The sequence below is a fragment of the Aspergillus tanneri genome, assembly GCF_003426965.1.
Source record: "Aspergillus tanneri strain NIH1004 chromosome Unknown AapTan_6_pilon_pilon_pilon, whole genome shotgun sequence".
In the NCBI taxonomy this organism is placed as follows: Eukaryota; Fungi; Ascomycota; class Eurotiomycetes; order Eurotiales; family Aspergillaceae; genus Aspergillus; species Aspergillus tanneri.
In genome coordinates, this window is record NW_022984633.1 from 1,292,916 (window position 1) to 1,318,029 (window position 25,114).

The 25,114-nt window shown below is 43.9% G+C and overlaps 7 protein-coding genes across 7 annotated transcripts; 6 read left to right on the plus strand and 1 right to left on the minus strand.

Annotated features, from left to right (window-relative positions):
• Window positions 1–392: 392 nt before the first annotated feature.
• On the minus strand, window positions 393–1,983 carry ATNIH1004_008459 (uncharacterized protein; the record flags this gene model as incomplete). Its single annotated transcript, XM_033573069.1, has 4 exons — window positions 393–467; window positions 512–1,204; window positions 1,283–1,891; window positions 1,978–1,983. The coding sequence occupies 4 exons, from the start codon at window positions 1,981–1,983 to the stop codon at window positions 393–395; spliced, it is 1,383 nt and encodes a 460-aa protein (XP_033423621.1).
• Window positions 1,984–6,095: 4,112 nt separating this feature from the next.
• ATNIH1004_008460 (trypsin-like serine peptidase) lies at window positions 6,096–7,052 on the plus strand (the record flags this gene model as incomplete). Its single annotated transcript, XM_033573070.1, has 1 exon — window positions 6,096–7,052. One exon carries the CDS (start codon window positions 6,096–6,098, stop codon window positions 7,050–7,052), a length of 957 nt encoding a protein of 318 aa, XP_033423622.1.
• A 6,012-nt stretch (window positions 7,053–13,064) lies between these two features.
• Window positions 13,065–13,546, plus strand: ATNIH1004_008461 (uncharacterized protein; the record flags this gene model as incomplete). The annotated part of the gene is made up of 2 exons (XM_033573071.1): window positions 13,065–13,203; window positions 13,284–13,546. The coding sequence occupies 2 exons, from the start codon at window positions 13,065–13,067 to the stop codon at window positions 13,544–13,546; spliced, it is 402 nt and encodes a 133-aa protein (XP_033423623.1).
• Window positions 13,547–15,467: 1,921 nt separating this feature from the next.
• Window positions 15,468–16,130, plus strand: ATNIH1004_008462 (uncharacterized protein; the record flags this gene model as incomplete). Its single annotated transcript, XM_033573072.1, has 2 exons — window positions 15,468–15,923; window positions 16,101–16,130. 2 exons carry the CDS (start codon window positions 15,468–15,470, stop codon window positions 16,128–16,130), a joined length of 486 nt encoding a protein of 161 aa, XP_033423624.1.
• Window positions 16,131–17,718: 1,588 nt separating this feature from the next.
• On the plus strand, window positions 17,719–18,286 carry ATNIH1004_008463 (uncharacterized protein; the record flags this gene model as incomplete). The annotated part of the gene is made up of 4 exons (XM_033573073.1): window positions 17,719–17,761; window positions 17,822–18,013; window positions 18,067–18,120; window positions 18,249–18,286. The coding sequence occupies 4 exons, from the start codon at window positions 17,719–17,721 to the stop codon at window positions 18,284–18,286; spliced, it is 327 nt and encodes a 108-aa protein (XP_033423625.1).
• A 2,928-nt stretch (window positions 18,287–21,214) lies between these two features.
• ATNIH1004_008464 (uncharacterized protein) lies at window positions 21,215–21,520 on the plus strand (the record flags this gene model as incomplete). Its single annotated transcript, XM_033573074.1, has 1 exon — window positions 21,215–21,520. The coding sequence occupies one exon, from the start codon at window positions 21,215–21,217 to the stop codon at window positions 21,518–21,520; it is 306 nt and encodes a 101-aa protein (XP_033423626.1).
• Window positions 21,521–21,556: 36 nt separating this feature from the next.
• ATNIH1004_008465 (uncharacterized protein) lies at window positions 21,557–22,102 on the plus strand (the record flags this gene model as incomplete). Its single annotated transcript, XM_033573075.1, has 3 exons — window positions 21,557–21,643; window positions 21,689–21,947; window positions 22,008–22,102. 3 exons carry the CDS (start codon window positions 21,557–21,559, stop codon window positions 22,100–22,102), a joined length of 441 nt encoding a protein of 146 aa, XP_033423627.1.
• Between the last annotated feature and the right edge of the window lie 3,012 nt (window positions 22,103–25,114).

Genomic DNA, 25,114 nt, shown 5'->3' on the forward strand with positions numbered 1-25,114 from the left:
AAGTTACTGGCGAACCCTGTATTATATGCACGCTGGATTCTGTTTTATCCCTGCTCGCTTGAATTACAAAACAATACGGTATACAATACATGCTGCTCAGAAGGAGCGCAGGTTTGCACTAACTTGGTCCTTTCTTCACTATTTAGCCTTGGATTCACGCGTACTGCTGATTAGTGATGAGCTCGTCTAGTTGATACGTAGTCAACTATGAAATTGTGGCCAAAAATTTAACGAATGAATTTGGAACTCTGAACCGACTAAGACTTAATTCTGTTGGCGACATATCAAATCTCAGCGCTGACATGTGTTAATCCAACTTTTCTTCCCTGCACATACTGCATGCGGACGGTCCGTTAGGCATTCTTTCAAAATGATAGGCGGTTATGAAAACCTCAATTCCGGTCTTTGGAGACTGCCATGCGGACGCCCAAAAACTTCTTGACAACTTCCATCCCACTGGGGGAGGGCTACAGAACATGGCTTCCATAGCTTCTTTGTGATTGAAGCTAACCATTGAGGAATGAGGTTCGCTCATTTCTACGAGGCGCTTATTGTAGATGTCTGGGATCTCGTCGATTGTAACGATAATGGAATTTTGTGCCTGTTGAAAGAGACACACCATCACAAGGGAGAAATCCGTCGGACTCAGGTAGCAAAGGTTGCTCACGCTGACGGCATGGTCGAAGGATCTGACTGATGGTAGAATCACTTGGCATGGGCCATTGTGGACAGTAGAGTAGGCTCCTGTTTTCAGGCACCGGTCGATCATTCCCTGCGATAGTTCGATTCCATTCAGACTGATGTCTGTCGTGCGGTGATATGTGCAAGAAGGGTCCTCACAATGGGATCGAGGAGTTTTCGTCTTTTCAGACAGAAGCCGGCCGAATAAGCCTGTCCCAGGACCGAGCTCCAGAATAGTACCTGATAACCTTGACCCATCGATCACATTCCGATATATAGCCTCTAGATTTAGGTGTTTTATATCGTCGTCGTATGTGTCAGAATAAGCATCGTAGACCTTGGCCACACGGGCCTCGCGCTCTTTATCCCTATTCTGGCGATCCAATTCGTTTGCGATTAACACGTCGATTAGCGCGCGGTGCCCTCCAGGGAAGGAATTGCGGATTACAATATCTTCCCATTCAATTTCCGGTGTCAGGAAGATGGCCGGCATGGGAGTCACCTCGAGCACAGTGGGCTCGCCCTGTGCAGGAACACGAATATCCACGTTACACCAGCTCTATCCTTGCATTCGATTCCCGTACCAGGCTTGGATAGCTACATCCTGTAGCTTTCGAAATAATTCCGGTGTTTCTTCGAATGGCACAAGTTCCACGTGTGTCCTAGGATCAAACTTGACGTCGAAACGCAGGAAGTCACTGTATATATTGTACCCATCAGAGTGCACGTATCGTTCAGGGTTCAAAGGTACCGGGCGGTCTCCGAGCTCGATAATCACCACGGAGTGATCCCAACCTGGGATGAACTTCTGAACGACAATATCGTCCGGAATAGGGATTCCATCAACCACCAGGGAAGAATTTAAATTCTCTAACGTCCGGCCGGACATCTTACGTCTGGGCTCCAGTTCCTGGCAGAGGCTCTGGAGAGAGGCTCGAAGCTCTTCACGATTCGCACACAGGGGTTTTTCCGATATGAAGAGACTAGCACAACTAATTGCTGGCTTGATGAAGAGTGGATAATTCAAGATACCCGGGACCTTGGGCGCTCCCCCTAGGCTCTCGAAGTATTGACAAGCTGCAACCCCAGCAACTTCATCTTCATACTGGCCCCACATAAAGTTGAAGTAAAAGTCAAACCCCTTAGCCATGGCTGCATCAATCTGCTCTTTGGCCGTTGCCTTATGTACCCAGACATGCTCAAAGGAGTGCTGATTGGGAACCGGCTGGGGTCTGACCCAAGATCGTGCTCAACTGTTGGGTGCGGACCAACATATGCTGATTGAAGTACACACACCTTCATTTTAAACAGGTAGGCGGGGGTTGATTGGGAAGCAGAATAAAGTCAAAAAATAATAAGGATATCGAGAATAAGGAGTGAGGTAAACAACAAACCAAAACTACAGAAAAAGCAGACTTGGCAAACCATCAGAGGAACTGCACGAGCGTACGGGGCCGGCTTACCTGGCCTTTTTAACCCCAATTTATCTTCACTTTTCCCTTTGTTACAACAGTCGAGACACCCTAGATGCATGCAAAAGACTCTAAAGGAGGTCGAATTACCACCATATCCAGCACTTTTGTAGTTCTTCCTTGCCATGATTCCTTGCGTATATCAATTTTAATTGGTCTCTTTAGCCTTTGTGCTGCGTACCCTTGGAACTTCTGTCTATTCCTGCTGTGTAACTAAGGGATCATACAGATATCCCATGCAAGTCTGACAAATATTCTACTTGAAATCTGACATCATATTCCGAGAAAAAATCAGTTACGCTAATATAAAGAGATTTGCATAATGTTACATGAACTCAAGTAGAACGATAAAACGATGTGTTATTGATTCCACCTTAGTGCGGCTGAAGAACGTATATCGAGCAGTGCTCTAACGATCTGAAGAGGCGGAGCGGTACGGCATCGTAGAAACCGTCTATGTAGTTCCGCACGACAAGATGCGGTAGCGCAACACGTAACTAGTTGTCTTTTTTTCGCGCCAGATAGTTGTGAATTCAAAGGCCTGTCTCCTATCGTTACAGACTTACTTTTCGAATACACCATCAAGAATTTGACAAGCCGTCATGGAGGAATGCCATATATAGCGGTATGCTTGGGTGCGGCTGAGTTCTTCCCACAGGAGATATGTGCGTGATGTGACCTTGCATTTGGCAGTTCCAACCAGTAATAAAGTGTCATAGAGATCAAACGCAAGATTGGCTTAATGTCACACCGCCAATCTTCTCCCTCAAACTCCTAGATCTGTAAGGATAATGGCCGAAAGGGACTTTTGCTATTGGAGATATTCAGTTGACGTTGTCATGGTAGATGCCGACATATTTCAACCCGGGGCCTGCAATAGTATACCTTGCTTACGGACTTTACATTGTTATTGCTCTAGATTTGAATAGGCGAGGCTGTTGACCGGTTTAGTAAATGTTGGGTGTCCTGAATATTGTTCAATGGTTGCGTTGGCTTGTACTTAGCGGGCTATTCTGGAATTACCCAGCTGACTACAGGAGCCTGGTAGTTTTAATTCCTGGCACACGGATCATGGGTGGGGGTTTTCAGTTGAGATTGCCTTTACCTGGGCGCTGTGCAGTCGCATTGGAAGATCTGCAGGCAGCTAACAGGGTGCTTCGGACATTGCAGATCTAATTACGAGACCGGGTTCACATCGCCTATCTGATCACTGTAGATATGTATCATGAAGCACCTGTATGATACAAGAGGTGGATCGCGGGGCTAGCGTAGACCCACCTTTCTAGGACGGGAGAGCCAAGGCATGGCTGTCTGGCTAGGAAATCACGATCTCTGGAGTAAGCGATAAAAAACTGCATTGGCAGCGGATTTGCATTCTTCCCTTGTATACTCTATCTGAAATTATCGGCGCTAGCCGATCACTTATTTTCTGACCAATAATAACCTCGAAATAAAGCCACTCCAACCAATTAGTGTCAGAGTCTAAAACAGATAAGATAAAAAGATTAGAGACTTACTGTATTCAGTATGGTCACATGGCCTCTCTTAGTCACCCATCTAGATAACTAACTTATCACGGACCAAAATAATACATAATTAGTAAACTAAATAAATATCACATGACTTCCTATAGTAGGTAAAATTAGCGAATTTTATGCTAGTGCGGATAGATTTTGGATATTGCGGATTGGATGCGGATAGGTTTTCGATATCCAACTGCGGATGCGGATATGGTTTTGACATCCAACGGAGCGGATTTGCCGCAGCCTACCGGTACGTGACATCTTCAAACATCAAGCAGACTTACCATAACACCGGGAGCTTAATCAATCACTAAGCAATGCTAATTTCCTATAATTAACAAGCTCTCTAGCCTCTCTCGGTTAAGCTTTAATAATTAGAAATTAAATCAACATTTGGCGTGTGAAGCTGATATTGTAAACCTCTGTACATCAAACCAATACAAGAAGGGTCTGCTGAAAGCGCTTTATAATACCTAGTAGCAAAAAACCATAGCTCATCCTTACAGCATCGATCATGAGAACTAAATCGATGCATCTAGAACTAAAGTGATATATACTATATGGGGTTCATAACTCCGGAACCACAATTTTCTTTTTCCATAACAAAGGCTTTCTATGCAATCGAGAAGCCTTGGACTCTATTGAACTTGTAGTACAGGACCATGTGAACCAGATTTTGGGCCACAAATGTAACCAAGAATGGGCTGTATGGTCTCCACTAAATACTCCCAATACCCTTGGAATAGAGTTTGCAATGGAGTTTGGAATAGAGAATAAGTAATACGTCACTTGCAATCATCTCTCCCTTTCCAAATCTGATTTTCATCGTTTCCAATTCATTTAACCCAGGGGGTTCCCGCCTCCCATGGTAGCCTATTAATTCTGCCAAGCTCATCTGATCTCAAGGTATTGTGTAACATTTGGCGTACCCGAAATTGGCGGCGGTCATCCACTTCAGACGCTAAATTTTAAATTAACCTGAGGGCAAAAAGGGTTAAGTGCTCTGTCACTCTGTGTTAACAAGTTCGTATTTCGGTTTCCCCATGTTAGGGCCCTACACCCCAACATACCTCCAGCTCCGAAGTGTGTCACGTGGGCAGACAGCGTCCCCCACAGAAGTTGATCCACGGCTCCGCCGTGGATCCAATTTCCTCTCCACGCTTCGCATTCTACTCAACGGGAACACCATTATTGGATGAGCGGCCCAACACCCCACCGCAACTGAATCCGCCAGCCTAAGGGCAGTGGGTTAGCTACTATTTGAGGCTTTATTAGGCTGCCTAAAGGTATCGCTGTTGTATAAAATGTGTCTATGGTGAATCATTATAAAATGTGTGGGGAGGCCTGAAGCTATAATCTCCGGTTATAAGACAAACAAATTCTACGTCAGCGATATATCGGTCTCTTTTGGAATCCCACATTCAAAATACATATCCCAGAAGATCAGCTCACATATTCACAAAAAGCAACAAAAACAGAGATCGGGTTTCCAGCAGAAGCTGGAATTAATAACTGATGCTCACTGGACACAACTCCTCTTTAGGCCAAGTCTCGCTCAACGCACCACGGTTGTCTTGCTTAACCTTATCGTAAGGGATCTGCAAGCTATATACCAATGGCTCGATTTAAAAAATCTATTTAAGAGTACTCGGTATTTGTAACGCTGTTAAGAGGTAAATGGATTCTAAAGCTTGATATTAAACCTTTTCTTCGTCGTTGACCGTGCATGGGAGTCTGGATTAACTTTAAAATAAAATTAGAATTTAGCCGAAAATGTTTGCCGCCAAGAAGGGTAACAATAAAGAGTTAATGGAAGATAACAACTACAGAGCCTGGACCAGGCCTCCTAGGTGACAGAAACGTGACAGGCTCACAAGGTAATTTTAACAATGGGTCTACATAACTCTAATTAATGTTAAGATAACTTTAGCGATCTTTTGCCAACTCTAGACCTTCAGATACAATACCGATGAAGCTGTAAAAGTGGTTATGTTCTTCTTGATATCCAGTGAGTGGTTCGTGCCTATACTCTAGCCCGAGATCGACAAACCTATTTGATTAGAGTTATGTCAACCATCGGTGATTAACACAGAAGGCAAGGTAGGTGTTACAGGTTTCAGCAGTCCATGTGATCGTAACTCCGATCATTATAAAGTCAATATTTTATAAGTGGTGTTTATTTTACTCATTGCCACCTTCTAGATCACGAGAGACCTCAAATCATAGTAATTGCTAAAATCAAGCGCAATGCTATTAAGATGAACCTTTCGTCATAAACTCCATTATATAAAGAGACAAGATATCTATGCTTCCCTCTTCAGGTTGAGCTACCCTCTCCAACTCAAAGTATTCCTGCGTTAATCCTTGGGAGATCTACATTCATCACTTATCTTTGTGAAGGACATTTGCTTTCTCCACCATGTCCCAAGACGTCCTCGTTGGCGGAAGCAACGGTGGCCAGAACCACACCGCAGAGAGACTAGATCTCTCTCAAGAGCCTTCGACGGCCACATCCACAGCGAGCACCGACGCCTTCGTCCCGAGAAGCCTCGAAGTCGTCGAGGTGGAGCGTGCTAAGACTACACAATTCAGAGCCCAAAACGCCGATGAGCTTAAAAGGCTCGTTGGCGATGACCGGCTCGATCGCATTGTCGAGCGCGATCAAGTGGCTAACTACACCTCTTACCCCTTCTCCTGCATCGGTAAGCTCTTCGTTGGCGCCAACTCCAACTTCTCGGCGCCCCTCTGGACCGGAAGCGCTGCAATTGTAGGCCGCAATCTGCTCCTTACGGCCAGCCACTGCGCACCATGGGCCACTTCTGGAACGGGAGCGATGCCAGGCTGGTGGATGCGCTTCGTACCATCTTACAATAATGGCTCTGAGCCTTACGGCTCCAGCTACGTTTCAGATTTCCGCGGTGTGCGGAACACAGACAACGTGGTGGGTCTTGACTATGTAATCTGCCGTCTCTACAACCCACTAGGCAATACGTGTGGCTGGCTCGGTAGCCGCTGGTGGAGTGACAACTCCCCCTACATGCCCCCCAACAAATGGTCTTCTGTCGGGTATCCCGGGGACGCTATGAACGGTCAGGTTATGATGGTTGAGCGGGGCATCGGACTGCACCAGGTTGATCCTGAGGGAGCTAATGGCCGGGAGCTGGAGGCTCACACTTTTAGCACGCCAGGGTGGAGTGGGGGTCCGATGTTCGGAACACTTGATCAACAGCAGAAGTGTGTTGGGGTTATGAGTGGAAAGGAGTTTGAGAATGATGGCTTAACCGGGATTTTTAGTGGGACGCACTGGCATAGTGTTAGTGCTGGGGGCAAGTCGATGACTGATCTGATCTTGTACGGACTTGCGAATTGGCCTTGATTATTGGTGACATTCAGTTTTATTGCAGTCTATTGATGGACCGATCTAGGTTGCACTATCATTACCAGAGACATGGTCCGACTTTGTCGTCGTTCTGTTGGTTTTGTGACAACTCGCTTGATACTTGAACAAAATTGCTCCTTGTTACGACCCCTGCAGCCACTGTTGACGCTAGTATTTTGTACTGTAATGGCATTCTGATTAACGAATCCCTTAACCACTTCAAGTTAGCATCCATTATTAATATTTTTTGCATCCATAACTCAAAGAATTGAAGCATTGTTACCGGTGTCGTACGGAAAAGAGTGAATTTCGTCTTCTTTTAATGGATAATCATGGTTCGCACCTTACCTATGATTTCATTGAATTTGCTGGCATAAGCGCATTATTCCTTATTGTTTTATACCTCACACGACACATGGTTGCCAACCGCTTGATGATACGCCTTTTGAAGTCCTAAAGCATTATTATAAACAGTCTAATAATGATGCTGTTTCTGGGGTGGTGATCCGAAGCATAACGCCAATTTCTTCGCCGGGATGCACGATGTGCGCACCAAATCATTAACAAAGCGTACTATCCGCCATGGTTTCCGAGAATGTGGGATTTGGCCGATAAATTCCGATAAAGCCCTTGGAAAATTAGGCTTGCTTAATGATGATGACCTTCCCGAAATGCCTGGCTTTATAATTTATAATATCGCATCCGGGACTACCCCAGCGGAACACGCTTCTGTATGCTCTAAGTTTGGGGGATTAGACGTCACCCAGTCACCCGCCAACGGACCTCATGGAGAGCAAAGAGACGTACCTTCCCTGTCTGGGCACTTGAATCTGTCGTCAGGAATAGGCTCTATGTTGAATGAGAGGAAAATGGTAGAACTCCGAAAGAGTAGGTCAAGGAAACACTCTTAGACAGTTCAGAAGTTGTGGGCCCCGAGCCCACAAGTTCCTGGTAGGAGGGAAGGTAACATTCCCTTTACGCAACTGCGTCCCGTGGTCTGTGAGAAGGTTGTTGATTGTCTATTACCTCTTCGAACGAGGACTTAAGATAATAGCTATCCATACAAATGTCACGTGCCAATCCCCGAATTCCTCCACTACAATAGGGACATTGGCCCGAGAGGTCAAACGGGCTCTAGCCCTTTACAGATTAAATTTATTAATAGATTTGGTAAACAGAATGGCTTTGCGGTAACTATTAAGACCTCTAAGACTAAAAAGAACAATCGCTCGGTCAAGCAGGCTGTTTATTTAAAGTGTGATCAGGTGTGATGGTTTGGTTGTCTCTGCGCTAGTAGAGATAAAACCACTTGACCATATAAAAGGTACAAGACGACTAATCGAAGATCAGTCGCATCTAGCGCCCTATATAGTATGTTACAGGTTCAGCCTGTGACATCAGGGAGGAAATTATAAAAATTAGGTGCAGGATAATAGCCAGTGTTAATGCCATGGGTCTACTTGCCTAACAGGTTATTTATTTTCTACTGTATTGCACCGTCAGCGTGATAATTCCTAGAAGGCCAGAATAAGAGAGAATTACTATAATTATAAGCCCTTATCTATATTAACGCATCCTGTACTCCGCAAGTATAAGATCTCCCAAAATACAGATTATATTAAGGCCTAGTTTAAAAATAAATTAACAGCATGTCAGGTCAGGGACACACTAGGAAATATTACAAACTGTGATTTATACAACTTCACAAAATATAAAGCGGCAGTTTCTTAATAAAAAACACCTGTACAGGCATTACTTATAGCCTTCCCAGAGGATGGTAATTGGATAATTAACTATAAAACTGTTGCGCGCTCATACGGGTCGGAACTGCATAAGTGGTTCTTAGCGGTTACCCTACTTCATTCGTCCATGCTTCTAACGTTTGACCTCGTCCACCTTCAACCTTCAATCTTCAACCTCACACTAATCAATGAAATTGACTATGTTCTTCCTCTGAGCTTTGCGTGTTTTACAAAACCCATAATATTGTCCTTACTGCAGTATTTTTTATTTATAAAAAATGCTTAAATCTTCTTCGCCTTAATAATAGAGCAGTTTTATTTATGGATATTGTTGGAAATCAGGATGCCTAAGGCACCTTCGTATATCCTAGTCCCGCAGCGATGTGATATATCATATTCAGGGGCTAAGGGACACGTAGACATGAGGAAGCATTTGTCTACGCTCTCTCTCCTAGATAGTCGAACATACTCACCATGCGATACTAGATCGCACCGATAGTTCAATATACTATCCAGTCACCGCTATCCTAGCACCTCACGACATAGCTTCTTCCCCGAGATTCTCAACAGATATAATATACAAAACTAATAAATACAAAATGCCCCTCTTGGATATTATAGGCTGTACGGCAACCAATTGCACCTTTTATGTTAGATTTAACTTTATGCATAATAAGAAGGAGGAGACCTTTACCTTTATCCTTCGTAGCTTAGAGAATGTTTTGGCTGGCTGTGGGATTAGTTATCCCAAGACAATCCTTACTAATAAAGACCAGGCCCTTATAAATGTAATTTAAGATATCTTTCCTTTTACAGACTACCTTCTCTGTGTGTGGCACATCCAGAAGAATATTATAAAGGAGGCTTGGCCTATTCTGCATACAGAGGTGGTCCGTACAGAATATAATAACTCTTAATCTGCAGCTAGGGATCCCGAATTCAATAATAAGTTCAAGACAAAATAGGAGCAAATGTTTAAGTTATTTATAAAGGTTGTCAACGCAAATACTAAAGAAGAAAAAAGATTATTAATAGGCTAATTTCTGCGTGGAATACAATAATAATATCTGGCAACCAGTTCTACGCTATATTAAAAATAAATAACTTTTAAAGAAAACTGCAAAAAATTTATACATTACCGCTGCCAAGACCACTACGATAACTATGGGGCCACATGGAAAAGCGTTAATGAAAGAAGATTGGGGCAGGTGCCATGGCCACTATTTGTGAAAATGTGGCCTCTGGACGAGAATCGTGGCGTCGGCGCCAATATAATGTAGCTTTGGTCTTTGTACATATGTAGATTTTCTCAACTTTTTCCAATATAAATACCCATCCTCCTTTCAGAAAGTTAGTTCGACCCAAGAGGCTCAGAAGTAACTTCACCGCATGACTAACATGCTGCAGACCAAGGAGGTATGCGCATCCGAAACATTAAAGCACTCGAGGACAAGCAGGAAGTCCGTCCGCCAGAAACGAGACCGTCGCAGAACCAGCCTAATAAAGAAATCCTAGCCGGATTGCGGGCCGATGTTTGTTTAGGCATACGCATCAGGGAGACGGGCCGAGTGTATATCTTTTCGCGGATGCTTCGGGATTTTGGGCATTCGTAGGGTCACAATTGTATACTCCCTGGTTATGCATATGTGCTCCAATAGCTGATTCCTTTAGACTCCTATTATCCAACTCCAAGCCATACTGATATGGACGTTATCAATTCAAGAGACCCAGATTTGTTGGCGGATAAACAGACGAAAGAAACGGAAGGCCTAGAGTCCGACTAAACTGCATTAGGCTAACAGTTATGATAAATCTTCGGGACTGGTTTGTATTTAACCATGAGGGCCAGATGTATCAATAAACGAGATTATTTAATCCATTTCAAAGTTAACCCAGGTCAGTCAGACCCTGAGGTCAACTTGATTCGATTTAGTTGTTCCCACCCCTTTGCTTGCCCTGTAAAAAAAAAAAAAGTGATGATTTTCGATCGGGTTAATAAAGATTACCGTACCCAATCACTCAACGCCCAATTTTCAGGTCAACCAGGAGTGTAGAAATGAAGCTATACTGCCACAACGAAACGATCAAATAATTATATATTTTGTTGGAGCAGAGTATAATATATAACGAAGCTACATAGCTAATTTTTGGTGTTGCGGAATCGCTGGGAAAGCCGTATTTGCCTTCCATGCCTATTTACAGCAATAGGTGCCTCTTCCACTTCTTCCACATTTTTTTTATTAATATCTTCCTTTTCCTTTTGCTGTAGCAGGCCCTGTGGCCTTCTTCTTATCTTTATTAGCCTGTTCAATGTTATTTTGAAGTTGTATAGCAGCTTGTTTTGCGGCCTTCTCCTTTTCTTTCCGGTATTTTTTTTCCTCTGCTTCTCGCATCTGCACACTTTTGTTAAAAGCCCTTATTCTCTTTCGTTCTTCAACCGAGTGTTGTTTCTCTTCCTTCTCCTGCTGCCGGCGTATCTTATCCTCCTTTTTAGCAGCCTTAGCGAGCCGTGTAGCTTCTTCCTTCTCCGCTTGAAGGTTGCGTGCTTGTTGAATCTTTTTTGGGCTATAAAGATGGCATTACCATCTTCTGGAGCCTAAAATTAAAGCTGTGGAGGTTTTGCACGCTGTTGCCTCTTCTACTTATTCTGTAGAGCCTTTTTCAGTCCTAAATTCTGCAGTTTAAGAAGAATATTCTCCGTAGAAAGATGCAGTATTAAATTATTTAGTTTTAGATATCTTTGGGGTAAATATCAGAAACAACTTTTTTAAGAAGCTTTTCAATGCGACGCCAGTCTTCTGCCCTTAAAAAGATTGTGAGGCTCGCTGGAAGAGGGTCTTTCTTCTTCTTTCTGGTAAAACGGCCAAAACAATTCTGGATCCAAGATGCAAACCAACAGATTTCATGCACTGTTGATATTTGTGATTGAAAAAGCCTTATTCCAGCTTGGCCAAAAGAGTCTAGAAATCCGCTTTGTAATATGCTTAATCCTTAATTATATAAATTCTCCAGTTCATTATATACATAAGAAAGAGGACTAAAAGGCTATATAAGAGGCTGCAAACTGTGCGTTGAATAGGTGGATAGATAGCTAGAAGGATCTATTAGCATCACAGAAGTTAATAAACTTCATAGTAATATAGGAGCCGTGGCTATTAAGAATTAGAAGACGCCAATACCTTTATGCCTTTGCTTTTGTTTTATAATTAAATAAAGTAGTAAGCCATGCGTATCCCAGCTTATTATTTGTCCAGCCACTAGGTGATGATGTAAAGAAGCAGTGGTGGATGTTAGGATTAAAATCCTGAAGCCATGTATCTTGAATTTTCCCGGAGACAGCCTGGTATATAAGACCAGGGGAAAGAGTTGTTCCATCCGCGCAAATACAAGTAATTGTAGTAATCCACTCTTTATTTCTATCCTGCAGGCGTTGCTTGAGTCCTCCCTGTTTATATAATTGCCGTGAAAAGATTTTTTTACCTTTTGATAGTACACTAATAAGAAATCCTTTCTCATCCATATTGTACATATCTTCAGGCTGAATCTTATATTCCTCAATCTTTCTGGCTATAAGTTCGAAATATAGTGCATATTTATATACAGAATTAGCCCGCTTGCGTGAAGAATCAATCCTAGTAGTGTAGCAAGAAATAAGCTAATCTTTATATCTTTTTAAAAAGCAGTTTGGCCAGCATACTCCAGGCTTAGTTCCAGTAATTTCCTTCACAAAGTTTCGCAACATTGATAAAGATAGTGGTAAGCCACGCTCAGTAAGATTATTGATCCATTTAATAAGCTCTTTTAACTGCTGGTTGTTAAGAACTTGCCGATTTTCACACTCTACTTTGCGAGAGCTCTGTATACCGCGGTGATGTCTTGACAGTGTTGACCGGTTAACACCATGCTTTTTGGCAAATTTTGCATAATTAATCTTTTCACCTGGATTCAGGGATTCTATATCTGCAATTGCTTCTTCAATTGAGCCCATTTTAATGGTGCTGTGGTCTATCTAAAAAGTCGGTGTGTAGATGAAATTGGGCGTTGAGTGATAGCGGGCGGTGAGTGATTAGGTACGGTATCGGACCTCAACCATAATGATGACTGCTCTAAGCGCGACACACCTGTTCCACCTGAAGCAGAAGTGCTCTAATGGATACAGCCACACGGCACCGTAAGGCCCGAGATAAAAAGCTTCTGAGGTAATTAATCCCAGACCAGACCGTGAAGAGTTTGCTTGTGAGCTCGTGAAGGCGGAAAGCTGATGGTTATGAGCCGTGTTGGACGACGAGACATTTCAGCTTGCAGCCCGGTGCTTACCGTCCCGCTGGCTCAGGAGCCGCGGGCTGTGAGCCAGCCCGCCCCATCTGGAACCTCACTGGTGTCCGGTCACTCGTCAGAGGGCCTCTGTGGGATCCACCGCTAGCCTGCGGTGCTAGCGCCTCAGGCTGACAACGCTGCGGAAGCTAACGAAAGCTTAGTGCCGCAGTGACTCCCGCACCCATCCTTTCTGCGGTTCCAAAATGGGGTTTCATTGGTCCGTTACTCCGACTCCAGGTGGCAGTGGCCCGTGGGACTACCGCTGCGGAAGGGCTAAGTATTGGACGGAATCCTACTCTGGAGTTTTTGGGCGGCGAAACAGCGGCATGCCTGCTGAATATTTCTCAGCCACCAATAGAAATTCCTTTTCTTATTGTGCGGATTACCAAGCGGAGTGGTCCCACTATGGGATGGTCCTGTACACCTTGGTAAAATGGATAGATTCTATCTGAAGTGGCGATCTAAGGAAACGTCAAACGTAGAGAAGGAAGGGAGGAAGAAAGAATTCTATCGTACAGGAAATGTGGGAAATCTCTACATTATGGGATCAACAGTGAATAAAGCAGACTTGGTGCCTCAGGCAGGGCTCGACCTAGGTCCTGACACTTTTTGTCTCTCTCCCCGCTACAGTGCTATTCTGAACTTGGGAGATGTAAGCTGTGAGAGTATAACTGAATGCGTGGGAGAGCATAAAGTATGGAACAAATAGTGACAATGGAAAGAGGATACTAAGCAAGGCTAGACATGCGTAGCTATTGCTATTTAACCTTTTACCTTCCCTCTATAGGGAGTTCCTCAAGTTAGTTGTTTCGAATATGAGTCGCCCTACATTCTGAATAGATCTTGTTTCATTCTGCTTAGGTTTAGGACCGTGACACTCGGTGAGTTGTACTCGCCACACGAAAAGTGGCCTGAACGGTTTCTCCCGCACTTGCCCTGATCGTCTTCTCGCCACCGCGGCCCCACTACGGCCCGCAGATAGTTCGGATGCGAGGATCCAATAGTAACATCAGAAAGGTGTTATAAAGGCGCCAAACAAGTCATGCATTAAGCTAGAGCATTTCTCCCTGTAGATCAAATGCAAATGGGTGGGTGTCTGGAGAGATGAGTTGGCTCTTGGCATGTTGTTGGCCCCTCCCTACTAAATGATATATTGTAATCAGGAGGTATAGACGAAAACAGTACATCAGTAGGGCCTAGAATCTATGATTTGGACTGATATAATAGTACGTAAATAGATATTAAACCTAGAAACTTACAACTTAAGGAAAATCCCTATTACAACTGTACTTAATACTATATGTATTAAGGTGATCTCTCGGTTCCGAGGCCTAGAAGTCTTTTGGACTGCTAACACTGCCTTTAGGTCCGCGTAAACCAAGCCATCTACGTCACACTGCTGGCAGCAGTCAAAATTCTCTCAGGGATATGTGGTCTGCCGTTGGTGCAATATGTAATGAGCATCAAGATTGGGTGACCGTGGTTTATTACGTGGCAAGTTGCTGCGCGGTGTGATGGGGATCGACAAGCTGGCGACACCATTTTCAGCTTCATCGGCCACCGAAAATAATAGCTTGGGGCCAAATGGAAGTTCACTATTAAGTAAGAGTAAGGGAGAGATAAGCGATCATCAGTTAAGGGAAGCAATTTTATCTATGCTTGTATCTCTAATTACATTGTTCCACTGCATCCGGACGAATTTGGAGCCTCCTCAAGGCATGTGGTGGTTATGCTGCCTCTGTTCTCTGTCTGCTCTGCACTGCCTCCGGACCGCGGCTTCGGGTAGCACGGAACATCTTAGGGATATGATTAATAGAAGTGGGTAAGCTGGGTTAATACAAGAGAGGAGTGCAATTTTACATGACTTTAATGCAATGTAACCAAAACTAGCTGCATTTGGGTGTAAATCCCGTTGCAGTTTTCAGCCAGCCGTGTGCATACTATGTCAATTTCAGCAGTCACTACTATAAATTGACAACATCGAGTTGGCGTAAGAGTTTTTCACAACCCTGATCTTAAACTATGTGTTTTTGCATAAGTAGCTGCAATATTACTATAACCAACTTCAGGCGACGTGGGCTACATTAGTGGCTGTTAGTGCACCACATGTGTGCATAAGTGCGGGATATCTGTTCTCCTACAATTGAGCTGCACAGTGTCTATCCCTGCACAAAATAAGAGTTGGCGACTCTTACCCTCTAGATATAAATACCCTGTGAATCCCGCAGAATATGTATTCAAACTTAACCGTTAAAATTTAACTTCCCACTTTATTTTCCCCAAACATAGAAACCCGAGCTTATCATTACTTGTGGCATCTTCGCTTTCCTATTAAGCAACCATATCGTTATCAATGGATTCATCAAAGAAACAGGATGCTGGCCAACCAAGGGGCGTTATTGAAACCGGACCATTTGGCGATGGAGGAGGCGATGGAGTTTATAACCTGTACCCCGGCAGTAGCACATATGTGACGAAGATTGAGGCGTGGGTAGGTAGGGCCGATAATGCCGATGTGATAACAGGACTTAAACTCTACTGGGCTGATGGCACACCGAGCTCTATCGGTGGGCACCCTGGGGATAATATACACTCCTACGAATTTAAGGATGACGAAGTGATTGACAAAATGACTGTCTATACTGGGTGGAATCTGGACAGGATCAGCTTCCAAACAAACCGTGGTGGAAAGTTCGACCATGGTGGGAGCCATGGCTATGACCACGAAATTTCACTCGGAAATGGCAAGATGGTGGGATTGAAGGGCAAATTTGATAAGTGTATTACTCAAATTACGACTGCATTTCAGGTATGTTTATTTCAGTGTGACTGTTTTATAAGACTAACTAGAGCTGCAGCCAATGTGACCATAACGAAATGCTCCGACTTTTGAGGGCCGACTTACGCAGTGGTAAGTGGTGATTCAACATCACTACCTACTTTACCTATAAGGAATTCTTGGTGGTATGCTATATGATATTGCAAGATGCGTCTGGAAACTAAGATGGAGGACTGACTTTCATATGGGCCACTTCGTAAGGGAACGATGGGGATTATTTTATATTAAAGTGAAATGCATTTGTTGTCTTGATTCTACCCTCTCTTACCTATACATGCATTTGTAGCGTACACGCAATGGTATCCATCTGTATTTCCACGTCTCTCAGTCTAAACATTGTGTCCAGAGATGACGGGTCCAGTACCTCGGCAAGTTTGGCCATTTGCCAAATACTGCTAAAGTTACCACATTCCCTTTTACGCTTAGAATAGAAATGCTTCCAAAATCTTAATAAAGCCTTACTGTTGACAACCGCTAAGTAATACAAAGAGTATGTTTCCGCCGCTTAAAGGTGGATCTTATTGGTCTTCCTCAGATAATGGATCCCCTAGGCCAATGAAAGTTATCTTAGAACGAGATGCTTGGCAGGAACAGCTGTGGCACTAAGATTTCGCTTCGGCCTCTCTTCCACAACTCCCTCAATAGCAATCTCTTCTTTACATATGGCGTGGCAGTTGCTGGCGCCTATACTCATTGACCTGGCACATTTCAACTACATACTTATGAAAATGTTCGCTGAAACAAGCAGAACAGCAGGCAACTTACAACCTAGTACTAATTCAACGGAGTCGTGGAGTCGTGGCAGCAGAGAGTGCAGAGGTATGTCTTAATTGCTAGATTTCCCGCAATATTATACCTCTGCTCGTTTCCGAATAATCTCCCTCGAAGTGCTGGTTCTCAGGCTCACTTCTATCTTAAGGGGAGTTTTGACGAATATCTGCTTTTGCTAGCTGCTCTGGGCATAGGTAAATAACAACGTCACTGAAGATATTGAAAGTATAAGACATGATTAAGGATGAGATGGACTGAAGAGACGCAAGGGAAATCGAGTGGTGGAGATAAGGATTAAAAAAGAATTACCTGACTAGTAGGTTCTCTGCTTTACATATAGCGGACCAACCTTCTCCAGGACAGACAGGCCCAAATAATTAACATGTATATTTAGTATTGAGCATTATAATGTCAACCAAGGGCAGTGCATGCCGTTGTTGGATCACGCAGAATAATAATAACCAGTGGTTCATCCTGTTCCTATCCCGATTGAAACCATTGTTGCCTTGAATATAGATACAACAAGCCCCTGAAAGTTAAACAGCAGTGCCATTTCACCACCGGGGGCACCGGAAGCACCAAGAACCAACCATTTAAATTGTCTATGGAGTTGAGGTCCGATTCTGGCACAGATATTCTGCCTTGGACATGGGGTGTCTGCCATGCGACGGCCTTTGGGAGCAATAACTGCTAACCAAGCGCTTATCTAGGCCATGCGTGCACTAGCTATACTGTCTCAGCCACCTGTATGTGTGCAAATTTAGAACTGTTTAGAATTTAATATAACGCTGATAACGACATTCCCAGGCTCCAGGGTTGATTCATATCCAATTGCTCTTTCTTTGTGAGCCTGATATTGCAGAAGCACTAAACTGTTGGGACAAGGGGCTTTGGTTGTCCGGTATAAACGGGATATAAAAGGGCCTCCTGATCCTTCCTAACTAGTCTGCACTATTCTTTCACAAACCACTCACTGAAATCCCTCTTTGCGACAATGACAATGCCCCCGCCATCTGAAGTCCTGAATGCGAGCCAAGGTATCACCTACTTGCTGCTAAAGATAACTAAACTGTTGCTAATACCCTCTCTGGTTCAAGGTCTCGGGAGCTCAAAGTATAACCCAGTTCTTATTGATTGTGGAGAGAGTCCATATGGTTCTCGTGAGAACCCTATCTATATTGTAGACTGCGAGGCGATTTATGGATACCCTAAGAGACAAAGCACTGAACCTGGGTCACCCGAGCCCCCTATTCATGTTCCTGCCCCTGGAGGCGCAGTTCTTGTCGATGGTACGTACAGCACTTTTGCCTTCCTACTTGTGGCCATTACTAATAGATCACAGCGAGCGTGCAAACAGCCACCCCTACATGCGACAAGAGGCCAAGCTACGTGGATGGTACGAACGCAGTTATGGATGTGAAAACTTGTTCTGCTCTTGGCCAGTCTGTTATTATTAGCAAAATATCCCATGTCTCGTCAGGTTTAGTACTTACTCCTTAATATCCGCTTGGTAACTAACCACAGGGCATCGGCCTTCGGCCGGAGCCTTGTTGGGAAGATAGATTATATTATAGTTACAACGGCACTGTGTTAACAGCTGCTTTGCAAACAGGAGTTCCTTAGTGGCTCTGCCAAAGACAAAGTCTCTGCTATACAGCCTAGTTCGGGTATAATAAGGGACAGGGCAGGGGTGCATGCATTATTTTCCAAGTATTCTAGAATATTTTTCCCTCTGGATACAATTCGCCAATCTCTCCTTATCCGAACCCACTGGGCTTGGTAGCGATGCAATTCGGACAGTTTTATACAAATTAACACTTTTCTGTATTCTTTTTTTTTAAAGTCGACGGCTGCAGAGTCCTTTTTCTGGACTAGCTGTGCAAGACGGTCCCGGATAGCAACCAGATCAGGATGTTCTAAAAGGGCTTCTTTTTTTTTAGCAGGTAACTTACAGGGTAACCCGACTTCCTGAAATTGCTTATAACCTTGGAAGTAGTTAATATAATAAGTCTTTTTCTCCTTGTCTAAGACATCGCTAACTGTATTAATTAACGAACAGTATGCCTGGTAGTATTCCGGGTAGGTATCCTTGCTTTTATGCATGTAAATCTAAGACACAGGTGCAGAACTATACCTAGCTATAATACCTAAGCACATATTATTATTACGAAGTGGGTTATTATTAAAAACTTATCTTTAATCTTTTTACCAAGTGCCCGGCGAATATCATGGATTATAGCTGTCTTTAAGTACCCAGCCGTGATAAGAATATGGCGGAGGAAGTGGCAAAATCTTTTTTTATACAGTGCTTCCTCCTGTGACCCTTTACTAGTTATATTTTTAAAAACTGGTCTTTTTAAGGCGTCCTCCTTCCACCGTAGCAGAATCTGGGAGTTTCCTAAGCCACGAAGGTTAAATTCAGCAAGGTCTTCTAGGGACTTAATATTAAACAAAGCCCTGTTAGCAAGGGTAATAACAAGAAAAAAGATGCCCGTTGCAAACTGTGGCCGGTTATGGTTTTAGATCCCAATTCCAAACCTAATAATCAGTTAGCAAAGTTATATTCAGTGCAACTAAGGTTTCTTGCGCTTGGAAAACACTAGAAGGAAGTCCCTACACGGGTGTAATTTTCGTCTCGATTTTTTTTTAGCTATTATTAGTTAATCCGCCATCCTACCTTCCAGGGTTTATTGGTAAAGCGGAATAGGCCAGCTTGATGTGCTATAAGTGGTTAGCAAGAATATATCTAGGGACTGGCGCTTTGTAACTTCTAAAGCCTTACTTTATATTAAAGTCCTCTCTGTTTCTTATACTTATAGTCAGGAATAAAAGCACCAATTCTTACTCCGGTAAAAAGAAACACCTGCAGTGCAAATAGGATAAAGACTTTAAAAAGTTCGTGCAGAAAAACCGGGCTGTCGCGTGTCCACAGTGAAGATGTAGTATTTTAAAAGTTGTTTTTAGTAAAGTTAAACTTTTGTTTCTTAATATTCTTAAAAACTCCCTTGGCCGGTAATGTCTTTTTAATCTACTAGGGCTGTATTAGTAGGCCTATACTATATAAATAGGGAAATACCTACAGAATATATCTCTACCCGATTATTTTAAACAATTTTACTTATCGTAGCTTCCTCAAAGCCGCCAAAAAATCTTTTAGTAAATACTAGAGTGCTCCTAACTGTCACCCTTTTGTTCTTACTAAGTCTTCCGTGGCCCGCAGCCGAGTTTATATACCAGCGGATAAAATCTTTAATATAAACAATATCCAGAGCAGGGCAGTCGGCTTTAACCTTAAAGTTGGCTGGCTTATATTTCTCTTCTATAAGGTATCTAATAGAAAATTATTAATCAGCACGTCCAGGTGGTACGAGTCGCTTGTAAAATAACCCACTTCCTATAAAACAGAACATGTTGATGTTGGAGTTCCTTTACTTTGTCGAGGCGATTATATTTGCCTCTTACAGCGTCCTTATCTTGGTAGGCTCGCGAAATATAGCCGTTTTCTATGCGACGCTCACGGCGTTTTCTCCGGGCGTCTTCGTCCCGCCAAAAGGATCTTTGGCCCATGGTCAGCCAACGGCGAAGAAAAGAATAGCACAGAAGGCGGAACAAAATAGCAAGGGCAATGATGGGAAGAATTTCGGTAAATCCTAAGCTCTTATGGAATACAGTCTTTAAAAAAGGGGAGAAGAATACGCGTACTTATAGTTTCGACGCAATCCCTATACACGGTTTGTTTACTAGGCCTGTGATTGTGCACACTTGCTCCAGACAATTTGCCACTTAATCAATGGTTATTTAATTCCTATCAGTTTTCTGCTTGCGTCATTTTGTACGAACATATGAACGGGACATGGGTATTTGGAGATGCGCAATCTGGCACCAGTGCCAAACTACCCGTACAAAATAAAGAGGGGTCAGCCGCTCAGGGAGCCACGTGATTACTGTCAGATATACGGCTAGTCCCGAAGAGGAAATAGAGTACGATTAGTAAAAAGGTCTTATTTGAATGAATTGAGCTGGTTGGGCTCTTCTTGATTATTCTTCTTGGTTATTCTTGATTGATTATTTTGTTGTGTGCTCCGCGGGGGTTTTACCCCGATCCAGTCACATGATTCTGGTCCACCAACGGCCATATTATTTGACAATTACTCACTGAGCAGGCCCTGAGCGCTCAGTGAGCGGTGATCTGTGATGTGAAATACTCACTGAGCAAGCCCCTGAGTACCCTCATTAAAGCGGCGGTATCCGAAAGGGGAAAGTGTCAGTGTTCTAGAAAATCAAGTCCGTATAGGTACATATGTACCACAACTACTAGGAATGCCGCAGTGGAGTTCTTGGTTTTCGTGTCGGCTGCTCCCGTCGTAGCTCGGTGCAATCATTCCTGCTGGATACTACCTACCTACTACCCTACTACTTCCTTAGTATCCTTGCGTCCCCTTACCATCAGAATATTCTTTCCCCTTTCTCCCTCTCCTTCTCCCCCCACCATGCCATTAATCGATCTGGGAAGTGACTCATCTAGCAACTCTTCCAGCGACTCCGGCTCTAGCGGATCCTCCAGCCGAAGTAACAGCGGGTCACGACAACACGATCAGTGGGAAGCGGCCATGAGGGGAGCCTCGCTGCCCGACAGCTTAGCCTGTGAAACGGCACGGTGCGCTGTTATCCGCGGCATCCGCTGTTATTATGAGTTTGCCACAAGCAATGCCGTCAAGGAGGCGTGCACTATTTACTCTAATGTTTACCCCGAGTTCACACGCGCACGCAACGCCCGCCTAATCATGAGTAACTAAATTCCAGAGCCCTATCAGCTAGAAGATCCCAACCACATGCCCTACTGCATCTGGTATCCGGACATTGCACAGGAAGAGACCTACCGCGAAGTGGCTCGTTGGTATCCAAACCTGCGCTATCAGGTGGGCAGAGCATGTGCCGCTGCCGGCTATGTCGGCCTCTATTAGGAGCTGGACCTTCTTCCCGACGTGTCTATCGCGGAAGAGTCTCGGGAAAGTGGTGTGGACGGGGCCCGGCAGATCTTTGATATTATCATGGCGTCTCCGACTCGCTATGCGGTAATAAATAATCTACATCGCTCTGTGTGCCCACATACAAAAACCCCGGCGTTTTTAAATGGCGACACGGCTGTCCACTGGATATTGGAGGCGCGATCTTACCCAAGCCATGCGCTTCCTCTCTATCCAGATATCAAGGAGGACTGTGGTATGGGCAAGGAGAAGGTGGAACTACTATATTGGCGGTATTAGTATTTATACAAGGAAGCCAAATTGCTTTTCACCCCGCTGCCTCCCGACCTCCCAACCTTCAAGAAGGATCTGTTGATCCAGATGGCGGCCTACGAGGGCAACTTCGACTAATATGCCCGGCTAATGCGCCCAGGCTATATAATAATAGAGGAATTACACTGCGTGGTCCGCGGAATCTTCCACAATACCATGTTTGCGCGCTGGTGGGCTGGCCAGCTGAAAGTAAACCCGGATCGCATCAGGATTCGTGCGGGTACCTCTAATCCAATCTGGATGATTAACCACGCTATTAATGCCCGTCGCGTGATGGTTAATAATATATCAGGTTTAAACAATAACTCAGACTATCTGCCGTACATGATTTGGTGGCCTCTTAAGCCCACAATATATACTCTTCAAAATTTAGCTGAGCATGCCCCAAAATGAAAATCAGATTGCCATTACATGTTCTTTTGCGATTAGAGAGGCTATACGTAATCTCCAGGTACACCGCACTACCATATTTGGCTGGCCGCGAAACAAAGCCCCAACCCATTCTACCTTCGGATCTGGAGACTCGTGCGGCCGAACAGGGCTTTGATGTTACCAAGCAGACGTATTATTGGAGTGGGGAGACTTCGGAGTGGTTGACAAAGACTTGGAGCCACTAGCAATGCAATATACTCGCCCTTACTCCATTCTTTATATCGATAGCGGCCAAGCAGAAGGTACATACTTTGAGTATTCTATGAGCTCTGACATCATCGAACGCTACGTGTGGCAGCGGCCTGATCTCCTGCACAAACTGGAGGTTATATGCGAAGGGTACTGTCCGGGATCTATAGATTGGATAGAGGACGAAGAGCTTCCGGAAGACCAGGCTTCTGGGGGGTCTACTTTACAGTACCGGTGACTCAAGCCCAGTGGCCCTAGATTTCTCAACTGAGAGGCATTCGTCCAGCAGCCCAGGGACCTGGTATCCCTCGTAGTGAGTTATTCGAGTTAGGTCGTCCCCAACAATTATAGGAACTGAATTCTTGCATGGTGTAGAAGTCCAGTTAATGCTGTGGCCTCGTTTCTGGCAGAAATATACGGAGAAAGTCAGTTAGGAATTCCCTTACAGAAATCAATCTTACTGGAAAATTGTATTGTGAGCCGCAGCACTATGATAGAGAATTCGCTGCTAAACTGGAAGAGATAGGGCCTGTAGAGTGGAAGAAGAAATTTTGTGAATTGAAGCAACTGCCGATCTTGGACCATAGTCATATTTTGGGATACAGTCTAAATAATTTCTTAAACTACATAACCGTGTCTTATCTCATTTTCTTGCTAATCCACCCCTTTCTTATTTCGTATAACCCCTGTAGAACTCAAGCCCATCGGACTAGACCTGGACTAACTTAGCGCTGCCGGAATGGAAGCTGTATCGCTGATTTGCTGCCTTGCTCCATTTGGTCAGCTGGAAGTATCAGCAACCCACGCTGAACCAGAGATATGTTTTGGGGTTACGGGGAACGAACACGAACTGCGCATGGGTAACCCCGTAACGCTGAAGATCCCTATTACTATGTTTTGTATTAGGCTTCTTGAGAGCGTTTTGTTGTATATCCTAGAAGTCTTTAGCCCATTAGAAAAAAACCTCATGCAAGTTTTCCTAGCACTTACATGTAAAGTCACGAGTCGCATCCACGAATGTAACAGGATTTTGAGATTCGTCCGGCCGATTTCTATCAACAGGCCACCGTCCTTGTCTATGACCATATTATATCTCCGCCGCTTCTCGAGCTACTTGTTACTGTAATATCAATAGGGGGAACCACCCGCTAGTGTTGACTGCTACTCCAGAAAGTTCTGTACTTCCTGTAGCATTTCTGCGATACAGTCATGGGTCTCTGTTATGGGACTAGGTGGGATAGGTGTCAGGACTCTAATTTTTCACGCTAGTAAACTTGTTATTAGTAGATTCCGTACTCAATATAAGCAAGCTGTGAAAAAGCGCATCGCAACTTTGTAAGTGGCATTGGATGTGCTGCTCGCGCCGTCAAACGCTTCTAGAGTGCTCTAAGCATCTCCTTGTATTCGGATCTCTATATTCCCAGTGTTAAGAGCTGCGACTTGCCATTGTAGTCAGATGCTAAATTTATTTTAAAGATAGATTTGATGGACGTGTCGGTGAGAGCTGGCACGAAGAACAGCTAGAATAGGATAAGTGATATGAAATTCATAATCAAAATACTCTTTACAGTCACCTAGTAACAAACAAGACAGAGACACAGGAGTGCGCAATCCTACGAATAGCTTGCAGATAGTGCTTTTTTAGTCCTCTTAAATTGCTAGGTCCTCACGCTCCTGATATACCCAGGAGGGTTCTTCGGCCTTGCTGAGCAGAGATATACTGAATTAACAATACCATGGCTAAGCAAGTGGATCTTAGTCTGAGGCCTGAAGCCCCGAATGATCGATAAAATTAAGATGGCAGTTATAATTAAAAAAGGAGAAGATAAAAAAAGAAAAGATAAGAAATAAGTAAACCAAACTGATATTTCAAGGCTTCGGTGGGACAGTTCTAGCTTCTTATGGTATTCTTGTCCGCTGAATATCAATATTATCACCTTATAATCTATAATCCTACTTCTCTAGCCTCAGGGTTGACCAGAGGAGATTACTAGGCTACTAGCCTGGTTAACAAAATCCACAACTACTTTGACGGATGCTAGCTCGAAACAGGGACAACAGGGACAATAGGGCAATTGGCCAAGAGGTTTTATTATACAGTGTTGGAAATCAGGATGCCTAAGGCACCTTCGTATATCCTAGTCCCGCAGCGATGTGATATATCATATTCAGGGGCTAAGGGACACGTAGACATGAGGAAGCGTTTGTCTACGCTCTCTCTTCTAGATAGATGAACATACTCACCATGCGATACTAGATCGCACCGATAGTTCAATATACTATCCAGTCACCGCTATCCTAGCACCTCACGACATAGCTTCTTCCCCGAGATTCTCAACATACAGCATAATTAATATTACTATTATATTTAATACCGTTACTATGTAATATAAAGAACTACTTTAGTTAGAAGCTTCTAGGCTTAGTATTAATTTAAATACTGCGATATCAGTCTAACCTAGGCCCTCT